The following is a 20947-nucleotide window of genomic DNA, read 5'->3' on the forward strand; positions in this document are numbered from 1 at the left end:
AAATTTTTTCTTCTTTAGCTTTGAGGAAATTGTTTTCCCTTCATTTCGGCAAACATTTTATCAAAAAAAAAAAAAAAAATAGTCAAGTATTTAGCTAGTGCAAAGTTTGAAGAATTATCTTCGGAGAGTTTGGAGTACTATATCCAGTTTCTTTATTATTTACATGCTAATAGTACTTATGACTAATAAGTACTATTATTTACATGACTAACCACTAAAAGAAAAATAAGTTATACATTTTATTTAAATCAGGGAAAAATTAAAAAATAGATATCTCATACTATTTTCGTTAGCATGTAAATAATAAAGAAACTGGATATAGTACTCCAAACTCTCCGAAGATAATTCTTCAAACTTTGCACTAGCTAAATACTTGACTATTTTTTTTTTTTTTTTTGATAAAATGTTTGCCGAAATGAAGGGAAAACAATTTCCTCAAAGCTAAAGAAGAAAAAATTTCTTAGACCAATTAATAAGTTGACTCCGAATTCTTCGTTCACGTCATTGCTTGATAAGGAGAAAGAGGGATATAAAGAAATGTTGAAAATTTTGACCAAACACTGTGAGTTACTTAATTACAAAGTTAAGAAAGCGAAAGAACCAATCAAGTAAATGCAATTTTAGATATTAACACTCCAACTTTAATTTTCAAATAATATATCTTAACAGTGATCAGATATCATGTGTGCCCTAGCAGGAGGAAAACCCAAGAAATATTATTTGTTAAAAATATTACTTGGTAAGTACAATTTTATCCAAACAAGAAGTGTAGTTCAATTTAGTCTTCGAATATAGAATAGAGTAGTCCAGTTATAGAGGTGACATATACTAGTTACAGTATAATATTAATTCACCGAACTAAAATTCAAAGATAGTAAGATACCTAAAATTTCAAGGTATAGTGACATTAAACTTAAATAACATTGCTTGTGCATACGTAATAACGTGTATGCTTAGGCAAGCTTAATTAGTTTGGTCTGAAACACATCCATCAGTTCCTTTAATTATTACCATTAACAATTGTAAAATGTCTTAACGCATCAACACTATATTGTCCCTTGTAACGATGTTTACCCTAAAAATTAAGTAACAATTAAACTTATATTGTGGTTTTAAGGATATGTGATTTAACCTAGTACCAATTAATAAACAACGAATTAAATAGATAAATTGGACAATAAAATAAATCAAACCGGTCTGCAAATAATGTCTCGACCTCGATTCGAGATAGTCTCGAGGTTAGTTAATAAGAACAGTAGAGGATGGAACAAACAACGATGAACAATGATGAACAGTAAGTAAAACAAAGAAAACTACATATATGTATATTCTTATCAGTGAATAATGATTATTCTGCTTACAAGTGAATGGGATCCCTCTTTATATAATAGAGGAATCCTAAATAAGGTACAACTCTAATAGCGAAAGTAGATCTCATGATTGACACTAATAACCGTTTGATTTGATGTGTTCCGGGATTTTCGCTGTGATCTTCGACCGATTAATGATATTTCGACATTCCGTTATTACGCTTTACTCGATGTCATTCATGCTTGATCTTGATTGTTGTTGGCCTCGATCTCAATGAACACTTCGATCTCCAGGTTTGATGTTTTATCTTCGAACTCAAGCCCGATCTATTATGAGGTTACCCTCGGGGCAACTCCCTTGCCAACGAAATCGGGTATGCCCGATTTCGACCGTATACAAACGATACAGAGAAGATTAGCAGAACCCTGCATTCAGAGAAGAACCTTCTCACCCATCATGTAAGCCACATCTCGAATCTTCCGGTCCGCATAACACTTGAGTTGTACGAAGTCACTCCTGAATCACCTTAACCTTTTCCAAAGTATCACGAACCAGATCAATGCCCAATAAATCTATCCTCATCGGGCTCAAACCAACCAATCGACGAACGACATCGCCTCCGATATAAACTTCGTACAGAGCCATCTGAATGCTCGACTTATAACTATTGTTGTAGGCAAATTCCTTTAGAGGTAAAAGCTGGTCCCATTGATCCCTGAAATCCATAGAGCATGCCCGTAACATGCTCCTCTCTACTGCGAGAGTAAACCAGAATATCATCAATGAAGATAATCACGAATGAATTCAAATAAGGCTTGAACATTCGGTTCATCAAATTCATAAAGGTTGTTGGGGCATTAGTCAAGCCGAATGACATCACTAAGAAGTCGTACTGGCCATACCGAGTCCGAAAAGCTGTCTTACGGACATCCGATGCCCTAATCTTCACCCGATAGTAGCCAAATCTCAAATCAATATTAAAAAACACCTTGGCACCACGAAGTAAGGATGACATACAAATCTAACAAAATGGTCCAAATCTTTAAAAACTATATAAACATACGAGTCGAATCACTTCACAATTGATCCAAAGCCAAAATCCTTCCAAAAAAACAAAAACCAAAGCTCAAACATCTCTACTTCAATTAAACCTCTCACAAAAAATGACGACAGAATCCATTACTGGTTCTACTGTTAATGAGCAACGTTGGGTCAATGAAACTATAAGAGCCTTTAAATCAGAATTGAGAGTTGATATTGAACCTACACCTTGTGTTTTTCAAGTTCCAAAAACACTTACTGAAACTAAGCCTCAAGCTTATAACCCTCAGAAAATAAGCCTCGGACCATACCATCACTTCCGGCCGGAGTTATTAGTCACTGAGAGGCACAAGCTAACCATAGCCAAAAGTTGCTTGAATGATCACGAGGTCCAACATTTTGCAGAAGAAGTTATCGATAAGCTGAGCTCAGTCGTGCCAGTTATTCGCGGGTACTATGATAAGTACTCGGATATTGAAGGCATAACATTAGCATGGATTTTGAGCATTGATTCTCTCTACTTGTTGCATTTATTGAGCAGTTATGTTCCACGTAAAGAAGTTGATGCTGAACAAAGAAAGTTGGCTCAAGATGTTATGATGCTAGAGAATCAAATCCCATCTTTCGTGCTGATTGAAACCGAAAAGGCTATCAATCAATCTTATAACAATTTATTTACAGAGCTGTTCTACTTCTGTAAGGCACATTCTCCCCTCAAATTGACAAATCAAAACATATTCCGTAGCTTCAATAGTCCCCATTTGCTGGCTTATTTGCACCATTTGATCATCGAATCAGATGATACAAATGTGTCTTATGAAGATTTTTGCGGCGTCGAGGAGACTGCTGCTAGTTTCGGCCTTATAAGTTTCATTACCGGTTTGCCATGGGATCACATCAAAGTTTTGTTCAAGAAGAAGGACAACAAAAAGAAGCCTTTAGTAGATGAGATTAAAATCTCATCAGTGACACAACTAAACGAAACTGCTAAAATAAATTTTAAGCTCACAGAAGGAGGCATCAAGGATATTAAATTTGTCGAGGAGGAAGGTGGTGAACGCGCGTTTTATCTTCCTGAGATCACTTTGAATTCTGATTCTGAAGTGATATTGAGAAACTTAGTAGCATAAGAAGCAGTTGTTGCTGGTCAAGATGGGAAACTTGAGGTGGCGGAGTACGTGGATTTGATGTGTGGAATTGTGAACACACCAAAGGATGTGGAAATATTGAAGAAATCAGGGATTATAAAAGGAAGTTTGAGTGATGAGGAAATTGCTGATCTCTTCAATGGGCTACCTAAAACAACTGGAAATCATAAGGAGAAGTCTGAATTAGCAATGATCATAGAGTCGGTAAACGAGAAATTTGATAATATATTAAGAATCAAGGCTCAAAGATTCATCAAGAAGCATATTTTTAAATCTCGAAAGTCTCTTACCGTTCTTACAACTCTAGTGCTCATATTGTTGCTTTCTTTGCAAACATTTTGCCAGTTCTATGGCTGCAGCAATCGGTAGTTCATTCCTGAATCGTCTAGTTTGCTTTCTTGTCATTTTAATTAGTCCATAACTCTTCTTTTATTTTCTCTTTTCTTTTCTTGGGGATTGGGGGAGGGAGGGGTTTCCTTTTGTAGTGCGTCTTGTATTGTCCTCTTATACAATAAATGAACAGATTTGAAAGTCTTTGATGTCGCCCAAATTAGGGCAAGTGCAAATAAAGTTATTTTCTAGGAAGCTATTTAGAGATTAGTCAATATTTATTTTGTCATAAAATTTTAAATTAAAAATTTTAACTTCAGGACAACTCAGGTATAAAGAACTGAAAAACTGAAATTTAGGACGCACTGACTAATTCTTAAATAGCAGTCCTTTAGAATGACTACCTGATGTCATTTCTACGCCCAAATCACCTCTATGTGAGATACAAAGCAATTGAGGAGGTGTGAGAGGTTATCCATGGCGGATCTGAAGAAAGGAAGGGGTAGGCCTAAGAATATTGGGGAGAGGTGATTAGGTAGAACATGTCATTGTTTCAGCTTACCGAGGACAAGACACACGATAGGAAGGTGTAGAGGTCGAACATTAGGGTTGTAAGTTGACAGATAGTAGTGTGTTCCTCCTAGGCCATTTAGTAGTACTAGGACTATTTTTGTAATTTTCTATTTATGGTTCTTTATTATGCATGGTGTGGCATTCACGCCCGTTAGCATGTTACATTTTTGCTAATATTCTTTGCTACTTGGTTGCTTTATCTTCATTGTTCCTTGAGCCGAGTGTTTATCGAAAATAACCTCTCTATCTCTATGAGGTAGGGGTAAGGTCTGCGTACACATTACCCTCCCCAAACCCCATTTATGGGATTAAACTGGATTTGTTATTGTATAATTACCCAATATGATCCAGGGTCGAATCCATAAGGAGTTGAGGTGAAAAAATGTGTATCTAAGCATGAGAACCTACTAAACTTAGATTAATTTCCTAAATAGAAAGTATGGTTTTTGATTATAAGTAAGACTTGAAATTAAAACAATCTATCGAACACCTAAAATGCACTAATTAACTAACGAGTAACTTAACAAAGAAAAAGGCCTTTAGTTGTATCCCTAGCCTAGGTGTTCTTAATAGGTGTAGTTCTACTAAGCTTGCTTAATTTATTGGGGTTGTCATGACAATCAATATAATTAATCCACTCAATATTGAGTAATTTAATCCAATTTAACCTTCTCAAGTTTCAAGGATTGCGTTAAGGTCTATTGATAATTTGTCCTAGTTGGAAATCTCTATCTCTAGTTCAAATTCTTTTAATTGAGTTTAATCGACCTCTCAACTAACCCAATTCCTTAATTAGCTAATTTACCAAATTCCAAGTCCACCTTCTCAAATAAGAATCAGGACGAAGAGAGCATAAATCAATATATAAAGAAAAGAGGAATTGGTGTAAGAAAGAAGGAAAGGAATAAACTGTAAAACAACAAGGAGAAAAATAAATACCTTCAGTATAATTCTATTATCCTCTTCTTCTCTGTTCACCAAAAACCCAGTGAATTTTGCAAACTTATTTCACCTCCTTTGGAAGAAAAAGAGTTGAAATGTAAAGAGCTGCTTTGCTTTGAAAGAGAAACTTGAAACAATGTTATTTTGCCTATAAATTTTTATTTGGCTAAGATAATAATATTCTAATCAAGTTATTTTTATATATTTGTCCAGATAAAAAAAAATAATAACCACGACATCTAAAGAAGAAATAAAAAAAAAATGTTGAAACTCTATTATTGCTAAAATAATTTGGCAAAAAATAATGAAATTCCAATAAAATATTTTACACAATCTTATATATAGTATATAAGATGTATATATAGCTTATCGAATATAGCTTATATATATATATATATATATATATATATATATATATATATATATATACACACACACACATATCGTTTGAACTCCATTACTTTGGCTAAAAATAGAGTTGGAACTAAATTCTATAAATTTGGACCAAAACGAAAAGAAGAAGAAGAAATACACAATTGAAACAAATAATAATTGTATCTAAGAGGAAAATATCAAATAAATATGAAATATATATTAAGATGAAACAAGGATAAATACAATTGGAATAAATAAATATTGTATATTGATCATGTGACAAGTAATAGTTGAAAAATACCCCTTTTGAAAGCTTAATTTTTAATTTTTCTTTCTTCCCACGAGTCTAAAAGAAAGTATATTCACACTCTTGTCAACGTAAGGAGGTCGTAACTACCAAATTGCCAAGTTTAAATGGTAGTTAGGCTGACATAAAGTTCAGATGCGAACTGAATAAGAGTCTGTTATGTTTTTTTTTCGCTAATTAAGAGTCGTTCTGTTATTCTGTCTTTTTAATTTACATGGACAGTTCAAGGGTGTTGTTTAGATTTGAGGTATTGTTGAAGGATGTGTTTTTGCCAAAAACTCCGATTAAAGCATGAAATTATCTACTCCCCTTGTTTTAATTTATTAGGCCTAGTTTGACTCGATAAGAAGTTTTAAAAAAAATATAAAATAATTTGGGGCCATAATATTTGTGTGGCTAAGATCTATTAAATTCAAGGTATACTATGGCCACCAATAGTTTCAAATTTTGCTGGAAAGGTTCTTAATTTACTAACGCACTAGCATTTACGCATCAATTTTCTCATAGTCTAACTCCTCTATGTTGGAGTACTTAATTAAGTTATTCACATTAATACTAAAATTATTATACTAGCAGTAAATTTTTAAATTTATTACTAATACGTGTTAATTATATCATATCTCTTTGTTTTCATTTTGATGAGTTTATGATATATGAGCCCGTGTAGGGGCCTAGATAATATTTGATTGGTCAAATGCTAAGTGAACATGTTTTACAAAATTGCTTTGTTGCGTCATTTCTCGAAGAGACTTGAATAGCTTGAGACGATAAAACAGGTTTTACGTTCTTACTCAATTTATGATTTATTTAACCATTGCCTTTCCTCTGTGATTTTGTTATTGTCATGTCTCTATGAATGACTGATCACAAAGCATATATTTTGTTTGCATGTATGTGATGATTGGGAATAATATAGGCTGATTAAAGATAAATTTCTTATTATGAAATTGTTTCTCACACAGCCAAATTGACATTTTACTTTCAAAAGGTTTATCAATATTGATACCAAAAATTTTGATCACGATAGAATAACCTAAACGAATGAAAGGAACATAGACGCTATAGTCTATAATAGAATATTAGGTGAAAATACATCTCATTACATGTTTGTACCTCATAAAATTGTTGAGGTTTTTTGTTTTTAAGATGAAATAGTCTTAAAATGAGGGTGAATGGGAAATGGAGGGAAATAAAATTTTTGAGTAAAATTTTAAGTTTCCCCCTCTTGACAATGAGACATTGTCCCATATTGGAAGAGGAAAAGATTTTTGGTAGATATATATATAATTGCTCTTCTTGTATTTGTTAATAGTAAATATTAACGTAAGATTATCCGCATTTGTAACGGATATTTTCCAATCCGTGTATTAACCACAAGGCAGCCGCCTAATGCTTTTCCCACCATGAATGTGCTTGCTCCACAAACAAGCTAATGCTTGCTCCACCATGGAGGGTGGACGATTGTTCTTCTTCAACACTGGCTGCTATATATATGTGCAGCAGCTGTTGAAGAAAGACACACACAACACACAATACACAATACTGAAATCGCTCAACAGATTTGGCTATACATTGCACTCCTTCCTCTCAGCATTTCCATACGATTTTCTGAGTTTCTACTCATTCGTTCTGCATTGTTTTTAACTTCAAACAAATCAACTGTAAGTGTGATTTGCTACCGAACTTTGTGTTCGCTGAAACACTGGGGTTTGAAGTACCGCTACACCAGTGTGTGATTCGTTTTATCCTGGGAGGAAATAATTCATTACCTTGGGTACTAGGAGGGGATTAAATTCCTTAAGAAAACACTGTGAATTCAGTGGGCTCGAATTAATTACTGTTTCATTACGATAACTTATATTTTGCAGAATTATTATTTACAAATACAGCAATATTGGCGGAACTAACAATCTTAAGGAATTTAATATTTATTTCTGTATTTGTGTTATTCTTATTATTCTGCAAACTAAAACCTTTGTGGTTTTGTGTACTCCCGTTTTGGAGAGTAAAGCCTTCGTGGCGTTTTGTTGGAGATTAAAATCTACGTGATATTTAATGCAGTTTATTTAATAATATTAATGTTATGTTACAAAATCACATGTACATAACTCGACATAAAAAACTAGTTAATAAAAATGTGTCACATGAATTAAAATGGAAGGAATAAATAACAATTCTCAATTACAAATAAGCTTAATATTAAAAAAGGGAAGCTATACATTTGAATTCTCGATAAAAATATTTACAACCTCTAGACCGTGAAGAAGAAAAGAAGAATATGAAATTATAATTTTATGTGGGACCCATAAATTACACATGTCAACCAAAGAATAGCTAAGTATATGACATGTCAAATCAATGCAATTGATATACACGTTCAGTCAAAGTTGTTTGTTTATTAATTCATAAATATGAGTTAGGAGTGTTTAAACGGGAAAGGATAAAGTATAAATTGGTGCAAGTTTAAGTTGCCGGAAGATGGTTAACCTTCTAAATATAAAAAAAAAAAATCATTATTTTTTTAAACAATCCAAAAAAAAATGTACCACAAAAACAGATAAATAAAGTATTTAAAGATAGATTTTACACTAATGCTGTTTCTTACCTATTTGCTTGGCTCTTACCAGTCTTATTCCTTTCAGATTTCAAGATCCTCTTTAGTCTTTCTCTTCTCCACATTGATCTCCGCCATCTGTCCTGATACAGGTATCTTGATTTGTATATCTGTTTATTTATTTTGTACATTTCTCCTCCATTCTATTCAACTAGCACCAATTTCATCTCAATTTCAGTTAATTCACTGGATTATATAGTATTGGGTCCTTAGTTTTTTTTATGAGAGGAATGGGAAATGCTAGTTCTGGGTTTAAATGAATGTGTTTTAGAGATAAAGGTTGACTCTTGAAGTTTGAAAAAGAAAAGGTTGTCCTTTTTGTTAATGCACGAGAGGAATGGGAAATGCCAATTTCTGGATTTGAATGAATGTTTTGGAGCTTTAGGTTTAGGTTGAGAAAAATGTTGAGTCTTGAAGTAGCTAAATGAACTTGCTGGAAATTGGGTTTTATTTGTTGTTCGATTAAAATGCTTGAATCATCATCGCCTTGCTTTTCTGGGTCAATTTGTAAATGATAGTCCATTTGAATTACAGCTTGTTTGGATGGTTGTTATGTATCGTTTCATAATATATCGTATTGTACTGTATCGTTTTGATGTATATAATGGTCGGATAAATTGTATTGTTTGTCATCGTTTCACGATTTCATGCACCAACAATATGGAGAATAAACTTGCAATATTATAAAGAAAAACGATGCGACCACACCAAATCTGTCGTTCCATAAAATGGCACATTTCGTCGTTACGTAACGACGGATTTAACGATACGACACAATAAATTTTAGGTAACAATCAAAATAAATATTGTATTTAAAGTAACAATATGATACAATGCAACAGGTAACAACCATCCAAACAACATGTTAGTGAGTTTGAATTATACGGATTGTGCGAAAGTATTTGATGATCCAGTATTTAGGTGAATCTTTCTACAATGTGGGAGTATCTATTTGTCAGAGTTTTGAAATATTTCTGTGGAATCTATACAGGATAAAGGACACAAGACATTCCAATTTTACTTGATTCGTTTGAGGCAAAAATATATCGGATCTGAAGAAGCTAGTCACAATGACAATTGAGAATGCTGAGCTCACGACGGAGCAGGTAATCTCGTGTGTGCATAAGCATCATCATGAATCTACAATTTTGAACTAATGATTAGATTTTGATTTCCACCATCATCATATTGAGCACGTACACGAGGATCTAGGTCTGTGGCTGTTAGTGCTTTCTTTTCATTCATTGACTTTCTTCTTCTACAAAAGGCTATTATAGCTTTTCTGTGTAAATAAAAGATACGGGAAAGAAAGTAAATGACTGATCAAGGTACATTATTTGACATAGAAAAGTTTTCTATTCTTGGGATATTTTATGTGAACTGTCCGTCACGGTTATCTTTCTTCTTGGTGACAGTAACATCTTCTTTTTACCATATATTTTCTACTCCATATGTTAACTACATGCTCCTATAAAAAGCTAAGAATTGAAAGCAGTTTTGTCTTTTTTTTTGGGGGGGGGGGGGTAGTGATCAACTGTGTATTTCAGTGCAGCTCATATTGTGTGCTTTACTTTTTAAAGGTTTTGAGGAGGGATATTCCGTGGGAGACTTACATGACCACAAAGCTGATCACCGGAGCAGGCCTTCAGTTGTTGAGGCGTTATGATAAAAAGGCTGAAAGCTACAAAACTCAGTTGCTGGATGATGTAATGTTTACTTAGCTCTAATTTAAATTTAATTGCAGGAAAATTCTATTTCATGCTACGTTTCTGCCTAATATTTCTTGTAATTAGTTGTATTATTCTTCTAAAGTCTATCTAGAGAAGGTCTTATATGTGGTAATGTTGCGTTTGCTTTTATGTCACCACGACGGGGAGTCGGAAGTCACTGATACTTGGGGGAAAAGAAATTAAATATTCTCTAATGGATATAGTTGATATAGTACTATCACTAACCTTTTTTTCACTGAGGAGCTGCAGAATACACCTGATTCCTACCTATTTTTGATTTGATTCTGATTCAATGTCCTTTTTATATGTGCTTGGGTGTTTATTTATCAACAGTTATTCATTGGTTGAAAAGTTATTCATTGTTACAGGATGGTCCAGCTTATGTCAGTGTGTTTGTTACCGTTTTACAAGACATCTTTAAGGAAGAAACTGTGGAATATGTTTTAGCTTTGATTGATGAAATGCTTACAGGTAACTGAGGGGTGTACCTTTTATATCTCTTTTGATAGATCGACTAATCTATACCTTCTTTCTTGCAGCAAACCCAAGAAGAGCGAAATTATTCCATGACAACTCTTTTGCCAATGAAGACACTTATGAACCTTTCCTTAGGTAATGTTCTTAACATCTGTGTACTTTTGGTCCATAATTGTCGGAACAATCTGTACTTCACTTGAGCTTGTCTTTATTTGTTTCTCTCCCTCTATAGCACCGCTGATGTACTACTCCCTCTTTCTCTATGTATTTGCATGTGTCGATGTATCCTTTTTCCTTTTTTCAATACATATATATGACTTCACATGTATCAACTCAATGCCCAGCTTAGGATATCACTGAATTGCTGTCGTCACGTTTTGAGTTGCAGTTAGCAGTAGTTCATTTAGTTTTATTTTATTTATATATAGTCAGCAGCAAGTCATGTGTTCGAAATAGCAGATATTTGAAGGCAAAGTTTTTCTCCGTCTTTTTTTTTTGCCCCTTCATATCCAAAATTTACAAAACCTGCTTTCCTCTTTATCTATTCCAATTGACATGATCTTTCATATTTTTCTAAGTTCTCATTAGTTTGATAAGTTATATTGTTGGAGAAATAACCGTTAGTCCTTTAGGATTTTAATTGAGGGATCTGCTTAAGTGGTAATGTTTGTAATGAAGACTTTCTCAACTACGTGAAATTAGGAGGTGACATTGTGGTATCAACAAAATCAAGAAATCAACTGTGCTACAATTACTTGTATATGCATAGTATTCCAAATTGTTTTACTCCTGAAAGTAAAACAATGGGTTTATATGCCATTCGGCTCTAAAGGAGCAGGTATATACCTGAGGTGATGCTGAAAATGAAAAATACAAAAACTAGATGAACATGTAGATAGCTCAATAGAAAAAGTGAGACTTGTATGTTCTTTTGAAATTCCTTGTTTTGCCCATATGCAGTCTCTTCTTTGCGATAATTATCTTTTCTCACATTCCTTATCTTTCTGAATGATAAGTTTATTTTCTTCAGATTGCTTTGGAAAGGTAATTGGTTCATACAAGAGAAGAGCTGTAAGATTCTCTCTGTGATAGTGAGGTATTAAAGTCATTATCCTTATGGTGTCTATCTTCTTGAGAGACCTAAGTTTAGGATTATTTACCCCAAAAAAAAACTATTTCCTAATGGCTCTCCTTTTCTTTTTTGTAATTCCAGTGCAAGGCCAAACGTTCAGAATGGTGTTGATGCAAACGGAGATGCTGCCAGTTCAAAGAGGAAACTCACCACCGCTGAAGATGTTCTGAGAGGCCTGGTTGAGTGGCTATGCGCGCAGGTTCGTCTGCATTCCTACATTTTGCAATTCTATTTTGTTCCTCCACTACTCTTCCTCCCCCCCCCCCCCCCCCCCAAAAAAAAAAAATTACCGATTCTTGAGACCACTTTTGTTTTTCTAGACATTTCAAGGGGATTTGCAATGGTTTATGGAGGTATAGAATTTTGGCAGTAGTACTTTGGAAAACGGCTGAAAAGAAGAGGAGGATGAAGGAAAAGAGTTAGGACAGTATAAAATAAAACAAATTAAGTTATAATTCAATCTATTTGAGACAACTCTATTGAGTTGAAACATGAAAATACTTGCTTCTGCTCAAGCACATTGTCGAGCCTAGGTTTAACCTCTTTCTCCACCTTGACACTAAATAGTTGAGAGAAGGTATTCGTATACTTGCTAACCTCTTTGTGGTTTCCAATTTTAATGTGTTTCTCTTTTTCGTTGTCATGGTATTCTTTCTAACTAAAGTTAAGTCACCAAAGTAATGGAAAAGAGGAAGAATGGATTTATGGGTTTATTTCCACTTGATGCTATAATTAAATGACAATTTATCAGCACTGTATCAATCCTGATTTGTCCATATCACTGCAGCTGAGAAAGCCTTCTCACCCTACCTGTAGCATTCCCGCTGCAATCAATTGCCTTGCAACTCTGTTGAAGGAACCTATTGTTCGATCTTCATTTGTTCAAGCTGACGGAGTGAAGCTGCTTGTTCCTTTAATTATACCAGCATCTACTCAGCAGTCCATTCAGGTGCATCTTTACATTAATACTGCCACATGTTAGACCTACTTCATAAATTCTGTAATTTTGTTATCAAAGTGCTGGGATGTGAGAGTTGAGATGGTTCGTCATCTAATTTATGTATCATGCAACTTCGAGAGTTTGTGATAGAAAGTTATATGCTGCCATCTTTAACCTGCTTAACTTTCCAAACATTGCTAACCTTTTCTTTTCTGTGTTGAAGCAGTTCCTCGACAAATTTGTCTTAAGATGTAATTTTCTGCCCTTCTTTTGAAACAGCTTCTCTATGAGACATGCCTATGCATCTGGCTTTTGTCTTATTATGAACCTGCAATTGAGTACTTGGCTACTTCTAGGGCCCTGCCTTGATTGATAGAAGTTGTTAAAGGTTCGACCAAGGAGAAGGTGAGTGACTTTTCCACGCTAAGCGTTACAGCAACTTGTGTATTCGCTCTGTTTATGACTATAGTCTTTCAATTGGGCATGCGAAGAGAGGTTCCACTTTGCTAAAATAATATTGTGCTGTACATTCATAAGTTTGAAGTTTTAACAGTCCTGCTTCTGTACTTCCTAACTTCAAATAAACAAAAACAACAATAACAACAAACCCAGTGTAATCCACAAGTGGGGTGTGGGGAGGGTAATGTGTACGCAGACCTTAACCCCACCTTGAAGGTACAGAGGCTGTTTCCGATAGACCCTCGGCTCACGAAAGACGAAAAGAAAAGCAGTAGCACCAAGCAGTAACTAACTTCAAATTAAGTTGAACTTATTTGGGCGTTCTAGCAAAGACAATCCTATTTTGGTGGACATTTATCGAGTGGTTGTTGGGGGGGGGGGGGAATAAAAGATGCTTATCCTCTACAACAATCCTATTTTGGTGGACTGTTTGCTTTTAATCTGTTGAACATTTTTCAATTTATCTATCTAATAAGTATCAAGTCGAGCAGAATGATGTCTTGTCTCATCTTTGTTCATGGCATTTTGATGTTTCGATGACTGCAGGTAGTCAGGGTTGTTATCTTGACTCTTAGGAATTTGCTTTCCAAAGGGACATATGGTGCTCAAATGGTAGACGTGGGAGTGCTGCAAATTGTACAGAACCTGAAAGGACAGGCTTGGAGCGATGAGGTGATACAACCATTTTTTGGCTTTTGTCTCAATAATTATTTTGTTCTATATAAGAAGCAAATCCTAAAAAATTCTGGGAAAGTTGAAATAGATAAAATTAACGTCAGTGCTCATTGTATGGAGAGACGGTGACTAAATATTTTCTGTGTCCCCGTATTTCCTTAATAGACAGTACTTAATCATGTTATGTTTATTTATAATCTCGCTAGGACCTTTTGGACGCTCTGAATCAACTTGAAGAAGGATTGAAGGACAACATCAAAAAATTAAGTTCATACGACAAGTACAAGCAGGAAGTCCTACTTGGCAATCTTGATTGGTCTCCCATGCATAAAGATCCTCTATTCTGGAAGGAAAACATAAATAATTTCGAGGAGAATGGATTTCAGGTAACGCCTGTGGCTTTTCACATTCAAGCTTAAAGGCTGTAAAATGCTATTACTGTTATGCCTTTTCTTTAAGAAAATAACAATCTTGCAGGTTGATTAACTGCCCAACCAAACTTGTTAACCTGAATTTATTCGTCTTCGACTTTCTGCTGGCTTTGACTTAGTATATCTGCTACTTGAACTCAAAAAACTTTAATCGTGTCTAAGTAGTCATTGCTAGCAGTGGTACTCCCTCCGTTTTATTCATAAGGCGGTGTTCGATGTGCATGGAGTTTAAGAAAGAAAGAAACACTTTTGACACATACCAAAAGTACATTTCTATGGCTTTTTAATAGCCCGTTTGGCCAAGCTGCAAAAATCAGTTTATTCTGAGAAGTGCTTTTCTCAAAAGTACTTTTGGTGAGAAGTAGTTTGGGTTTGGCTAATTAATTTGAAAAACACTTCTGAGCAGCAATTAGTGTTTGGCCAAGCTTTAAAAAACTGCTTCTAAGTGTATTTTTCTCAAAAGTACTTTTCAAAAAAGTGTTTTTAGAGAGAAGCTACTTTTTTCTGCTTCTCCAAAACTGCTTCTGCTTCTCCTCAAAAACATTTTTTTTCCTTTCAAAAGCTTGGCCAAACACCTTAATTTGAGGAAAAAAGGGACTTTTGACAAACAAAAAAAAAAGCGTTTTTGCCTCAAAAGAAGCTTGGTCAAACAGGCTATAAGACTATGTTATAAGGGTATAATGGAAACTATAAAAGTTAGAGTTTCCAAATATAGAAAGTACCCTTCTTTTTGGAACAGACCAAAGAGTAAAGAGTAACAACAACAACCCGGTAAAATAACACAAGTGGGGTCTGGGGAGGGTTGTGTGTACGCTGACCTTATCCCTACCCCGGGAGTATAGAGGTGGTTCCCGAAAGACCCTCGACTCAAGAAGACGAAAAGAAATAGTAGAACAGTAAACTAAAGAGGAAAGAGTATCATATAAAATGAGGCATAGGCAGTAATAGTCAGTTAGTGTGGTGGTGATCGTAGTAGCTTTCTTGTTGGTATCGTCCCTTGTTATTCTCTTGAGCGTACAAATAACAAATCAATCCGACAACTTCTGTTCTGGTATTAGAGTGATGATCGTCGTTGTGTTGCAGATCTTGAGAGTGCTTATGACAATTTTGGATACATCAAGTGATGCAAGGACACTTGCTGTCGCTTGCTACGATTTGTCACAGTTCATTCAGTGCCATCCTGCTGGGCGAATCATAGTGGCCGACCTCAAAGCTAAGGAACGGGTAATGAAACTATTGAACCATGAAACTGCAGAGGTGACGAAAAATGCCTTGCTTTGCATCCAGAGGCTTTTCTTAGGTGCCAAATATGCCAGCTTTTTGCAGGCTTAATTATCTTCAACTGGCTTCATTCCTTAAACAAGCTATACATATCTTGTTATTTCACTTGACACAAGTTTGAGAGTGGTCATGTTCTATTTATTCATTTTATCTTATTATTGTTTAATGAGATTGGAGCGACATGAATTGTGAAGATTCATACAGCTGACTCCAACCTAGTTGGGACGGGTGTAGTTGTTATTGTTTGATGTGCTTCTCACTCAGAAGAATGCCTTATTCTATCCAATAAATCATTTTTTGTGTGTATTATTTATTCAATTGGAGAATAGTGGTAATCAACACAAGACACCCTTTATTAAGGGGTGTCGTTCAGCATCACTTTGCAAAATGTTTCTTTACATATGCATATGTAAATATTTTCTAATAAACAATGTCTATATATTAATATGTCGACGTCACCTGACAAATATTAATTTAGGACGAGTAAAACCTTAAATTAAACCACCATACTTCCAAGTCCAAAACTTACAAGATAACTATTTCTGCAAAATTCTACGTGCGCCACTTGAAATTCCAACAACCCCATATACATCCCAAGCTAACAGAGAAAAAACATGCCATGTTAGTGTATAACACCAAAATTGTACAAAAATATATTTTTGAAGAAATAAACTTTCACTATCTCAAGTAAATAATTTCTTCTTGACCATTCAGCGCAGAATACATCAAAATCTACCAAAAACAGCCAGTTGAGGTAACTGATCTAAAAAGGACATGTGGCATTCTATGAGTCACTTCCAACTCAATGACATTAAGTACAAACTTGGAAGCTTTTGATGACATTATTTTATTTGAAGTTTTATTACGTTGAATTCACACCTATTGTGTAAAAAACTATCATTCATATCATTAAACTGTAAGCCATAACGATCGTGATATTGTTTTGAGTTAAACTTTACACAATTATAGTTTAAAAGAACTTAATATTATCATGTTCCTGAACTATAACTATAATTTACCATCCATAAAAATAGTGGGAGTTCAAGGCACATAAGTCCATAGTGGACCATAACAAACCACCACGCTCTGCATCCGTCGTTCTCGAAGTTGTGCGCTAGACCTTTCTAGCCTCGGGCGAACACTGCAATACTGGCGTACCATCCATGTCACGTTGGACACAACGAGTGGTAGATGGCTATGATACCATTGATGCAATCGAGGGAGAACCACATCTCAAAAGCTAGCTATTAAGGTGGGAGAGACCAATGTCATATAAATCCCATATTAGCACATTGTAATATCGATATGGGACTCAAGTCAATACCTTGCAATGGGCCATAACAAGTAACTTTGAAAAATAAAGTACGTTACTTGCTACAATTACTCGTTAAAATATTATACTATCAGTGTATATTTGGTCCCATCATTGAGGTTATATCTTGAAGTAGATGATTTAGGAGGGAAATATCTCTATCCATACGATTAATACCAAAAGTAAACACCAGCTCTAACTGCTAAAAATGATTTTAAACATTATGATTAAGACTACTGAATCAATTTAAGCCTTGGCAATGCATGGCTAGTTTCATAATCTAATAATCTTGACCCCTATAAATTTCATACCATATACTAACATGTTTCTTATAATGTCATTAACAACCCAACATCTCCTCAAACACCAGTTTAATTCATCTAACTTCTTCAATCTTATTTCTTTCTAAAATGGCTAATGCTCGTATTGGAAAGTTTGTTACTGAAACAGCACCACCACAGTTTGTTAATGTAATGAGAAATCGAACATCAAAGATGTTAGAGACGATCAAAGAAGATGACAGAGAAGCAGCAAGCTCAAACGAGTCATCAATTTCTTCCAACTATTCGACTTCATCTTCAAAATCTATGAATTCTAAGTATTTTTTTAAGAAAGTTCAAAGGTCTTTTCCTTTATTTGGAACTAAAGCCTCTTCTTAGTAACCAATTAGGTTTACGACGAAACCTAGAAATCCATCACTGATCCAATTTGAGTACCTCTACGGGATAGAGTTCAACAGAAAACTGAAGAGTAACGGCCTTGCTACTGAGCTTCTTGTGCTCCATCTTTCTTTATTGTAGGGTATTTCTTTATTAATGTTCAAAGTTTAGGGTTTAGTTCTTTTTATTAATGTTAGTTCCACTGTCCGCAGAATTTGGATAGAAATTAAAATGACTAGAGTCCAAGACTTGCTGAGACTAGATAAATGTTGATGAAATATAACTAAAGATAAATGAGTACTGGTTAAGTTTGTATGGTAATTTTATAATGTATCGTATATTACAAAAATAACATAACCTATGTGATCTCATAGGTAAGGTCTCGGGAGGATAGGATGTACGCAGACCTTACTCTTATCTTGTGTGAGATAGAAAAAATATTTCCAATAATATTGTATCGTATATATCCATCCAAAATCAGTCATAGTGAAGCGAGATATATGTTACTCTGTATTTTTCATTATTATTCTCTTTGCACGATATTTGGTTGAAATTTAAAAAACGATAAAGTATTTGAAGTTAAAAGTAGAAAAAATGAGTATTTAAAAGTTAAGTTGTGTTTGAATAGAGATTTTCACTAAGAAGAGTATTTTTAACCTTAGTCAAAAGTAACTGAATAAATTCAGACTTTTTTCGAAGTATTTTAACACGTGTTAAGATTTTGATCGAGTTCAAAGCTCACAGTTCAGTTAGAGATGATAGGGGTTCAAAAAGCTCAATGTAAACGAAGGTAAAATTAAATTATTTCGTATAGTAAAAGGGTGAATTTGAAAAGTAAAAAAGAAATTGTCCTCGCTTAGGGTAAGTCACAATTTGATGCAAACACTAGATGCGGATTTTATTTGGTTACCTTCGGCTTGCCTAAACAAACACTTGAATCTAGGAATACATTTTTTGAAATATAAATAAAAAAACAGTCATAAAATGAAAAGAATTTTTTTCATCTGAAAAATCTCATTAGAGGAAAGAAAAATTGATTTCTTTTACTTTTCTTCCCTATCTGATTATCTTCCTCTAGTGAGGTTTTTCTATTTTCTTTTATATCCTTTATCAACATTCACATATCTTTGAATCCTGTTATGTTTTTTTTTTAAAGAAAGAAAGAAAGTAAATCTATCATTCGTTGAAAGAATATACATATGAAGTTTTCTTCAAGCCTGTAAATGATGACTTTGGAATATTTTGTATTTGATATAAATATAAATATTTTAGACATTTCTTGTTGGATAGTATTAAGTTGATCAAAATCCAAACATGGATTTATCATGATCATGATAAAAATTGAATCTTTGGAACATTAAGTGCAATTAGATCCTTTTTTTGAGGCCTATATTCATTACTAGCATCAATTATCAATCATTTTGTTGGGTATAATCTCCTAATGATTCCCTTATTATAGACACAAGCAAGATTATTATTACATTCTTTTTTTGGGTTATGTTCGAAACCCCTATTCTGTTCCTGAGACGAGGGTCTACCGGAAACAACATCTCTATCCTCGTAAGATAGGGATAAGGTCTGCGGATACACTACCCTCCCTAGACCCCTGGATTACATTGGGTTTGTTGTTGTTGTTGTTGTTTGATGTTTGAAATTGGCATGGCAATGTCCAAAATCGACGTCGAATTGTTACAAGAAACACTTTATGTTCAAGAACAACTTATAGAGAAGCTATACAATGAGTTGGATGAAGAAAGTGAAGCCTCAGCTAGTGCTGCTAGTGAAGCGTTATCGATGATTTTACGTCTTCAAGGCGAAAAAGCAGCAGAGGAAATGGAAGCAGAACAATATAAGAGATTTGTAGAGGAAAAAATGTGCCATGCAGAAGAGTCATTATCCATTTTTCAAGATCTTATTCATAAAAAAGAAATGGAAATAGTTGCTTTAGATTATCAAACACAAGCTTATCGATATAAGTTATTAAGTATGGGCTGTGATGATATTGAATTTAATGAGGATTTGTTTCATAAGAATGAAAGTTTTGATAAAGAAATGTGTGTTCAAGCTATTGGGAGGTGTAAATCTGCTCCAAACATTCCATTGAAATATGCTAAGCATATAAAGGGAATTCTTGATAAAGATGAATATATCAGTCAAGAACGCGATTTGAATGATACTTCAATGGATGGAAGTATAAATTTATACTGTGAGAAGATTGAAAAGTTGGAAGAAAGAGTGAAACAGATTGCTGGTGCTAACTATGCAAAATCGTGCAGTAGTGAGATGAGGTCACATTTATCACTTTCTCAAAGGAGCTCTTGTAACAATTTCCTCGATGCTTACCTAGTTAAGCATCGAGGAAATAAATCAGAAAATGGAACGTCTGTTCGTTCTGTTTCTCCTCCGAATGTTCTTGATGTATTTGAAGTCCCTCGAGCTATTAAAGACGACGATAAGATGATTTGGAAGAGTGATGAAAGACAAGATTCTGTCGCAAAAAAGGATGTAAAACAACTTGTTAAAGATGAAACTGATTGCCTTAAGAAATATTTAGTGCCTATGCAACATGAGAAGAAGTTACATAAAGTAGGTGAAGCTTCTTCCCTTGACTGTCATTTGGCAATTTGCACTACAACTAGTGCTACAGAAACAGCAGAGATTCGTCGTCTCAATAGGATGTTTGAGATAGCTGAAGTTGAGACAAGGCAAGAATCCGACAGACACGAAGAACTAATGTTGTTACATGATATTAAGGAGCAAATGAATTTGATGCAATCTGAAATTAGAAGTTGGAAAAATAAGAAGTCCCCTACAAGAGATCAGTTATCTGTAGTTTCTCTAACAGAGGTATTACTCTCTTTTACTACTTTGTTTTGTATATATTTTGCTTGCAATAAGTCTGTATATATGTGAAAATCTTGACAATATGTTAAAATGGTGGACAGGTAATGGTTTGCTTTTGGCTCTGATATCAGCTATCAAAAAGCTTTCAAATTCAAGATGTTGAAACTTGTACTTATTATGCTTTTTTTGAGTATTGTAACAGTCCTTTTGGCATTTTACAAGAATGGCCACAAAAGGGTGATTCGATTATAAAATTGATCATTAGTGAATTGTAAATGTTGTATGTTTCATGAATCTGCAACAACTTAATTTACCACATCAAGAACATGATATCAACATGATATTTTGCTTTGAATTTCCCTCTAT

General features: G+C 34.3%; 4 protein-coding genes across 4 annotated transcripts; all 4 read left to right on the plus strand.

Moving 5' to 3' along the window:
• Window positions 1-2474: 2474 nt before the first annotated feature.
• Window positions 2475-3482, plus strand: LOC107831450 (putative UPF0481 protein At3g02645). Its single transcript, XM_016659214.1, has one exon. The coding sequence runs from the start codon at window positions 2475-2477 to the stop codon at window positions 3480-3482; it is 1008 nt and encodes a 335-aa protein (XP_016514700.1).
• A 5112-nt stretch (window positions 3483-8594) lies between these two features.
• Window positions 8595-16073, plus strand: LOC107820308 (V-type proton ATPase subunit H-like). The gene is made up of 12 exons (XM_075242342.1): window positions 8595-8733; window positions 9633-9747; window positions 10222-10347; window positions 10740-10842; window positions 10911-10983; window positions 11879-11944; window positions 12062-12179; window positions 12768-12929; window positions 13200-13325; window positions 13926-14051; window positions 14261-14440; window positions 15569-16073. Exons 2-9 carry the CDS (start codon window positions 9712-9714, stop codon window positions 13287-13289), a joined length of 774 nt encoding a protein of 257 aa, XP_075098443.1. The 5' UTR covers window positions 8595-8733; window positions 9633-9711; the 3' UTR covers window positions 13290-13325; window positions 13926-14051; window positions 14261-14440; window positions 15569-16073.
• Window positions 13771-15817, plus strand: LOC142161731 (putative V-type proton ATPase subunit H). Its single transcript, XM_075241967.1, has 4 exons — window positions 13771-13800; window positions 13926-14051; window positions 14261-14440; window positions 15569-15817. Exons 1-4 carry the CDS (start codon window positions 13771-13773, stop codon window positions 15815-15817), a joined length of 585 nt encoding a protein of 194 aa, XP_075098068.1.
• A 2674-nt stretch (window positions 16074-18747) lies between the features above and the next one.
• LOC107820309 (uncharacterized) lies at window positions 18748-20939 on the plus strand. Its single transcript, XM_016646570.2, has 2 exons — window positions 18748-20584; window positions 20683-20939. Exons 1-2 carry the CDS (start codon window positions 19382-19384, stop codon window positions 20704-20706), a joined length of 1227 nt encoding a protein of 408 aa, XP_016502056.2. The 5' UTR covers window positions 18748-19381; the 3' UTR covers window positions 20707-20939.
• Window positions 20940-20947: the final 8 nt, after the last annotated feature.

Source organism: Nicotiana tabacum, chromosome 21, assembly GCF_000715075.1.
Source record: "Nicotiana tabacum cultivar K326 chromosome 21, ASM71507v2, whole genome shotgun sequence".
Classification (NCBI taxonomy): Eukaryota; Viridiplantae; Streptophyta; class Magnoliopsida; order Solanales; family Solanaceae; genus Nicotiana; species Nicotiana tabacum.

Coding starts and splice junctions, on each gene's coding strand:
- LOC107831450 (XM_016659214.1), top strand. CDS start 2,475: ATGACGACAGAATCCATTACTGGTTCTACTGTTAATGAGCAACGTTGG.
- LOC142161731 (XM_075241967.1), top strand. CDS start 13,771: ATGCTTATCCTCTACAACAATCCTATTTTG. Junction 13,801..13,925: donor TCTACAACAATCCTATTTTG/GTGGACTGTTTG, acceptor CGATGACTGCAG/GTAGTCAGGGTTGTTATCTT. Junction 14,441..15,568: donor TCGAGGAGAATGGATTTCAG/GTAACGCCTGTG, acceptor GTTGTGTTGCAG/ATCTTGAGAGTGCTTATGAC.
- LOC107820309 (XM_016646570.2), top strand. CDS start 19,382: ATGTTTGAAATTGGCATGGCAATGTCCAAAATCGACGTCGAATTGTTA. Junction 20,585..20,682: donor CTGTAGTTTCTCTAACAGAG/GTATTACTCTCT, acceptor AATGGTGGACAG/GTAATGGTTTGCTTTTGGCT.
- LOC107820308 (XM_075242342.1), top strand. CDS start 9,712: ATGACAATTGAGAATGCTGAGCTCACGACGGAGCAG. Junction 9,748..10,221: donor CTGAGCTCACGACGGAGCAG/GTAATCTCGTGT, acceptor TACTTTTTAAAG/GTTTTGAGGAGGGATATTCC. Junction 11,945..12,061: donor ATTCTCTCTGTGATAGTGAG/GTATTAAAGTCA, acceptor TTGTAATTCCAG/TGCAAGGCCAAACGTTCAGA.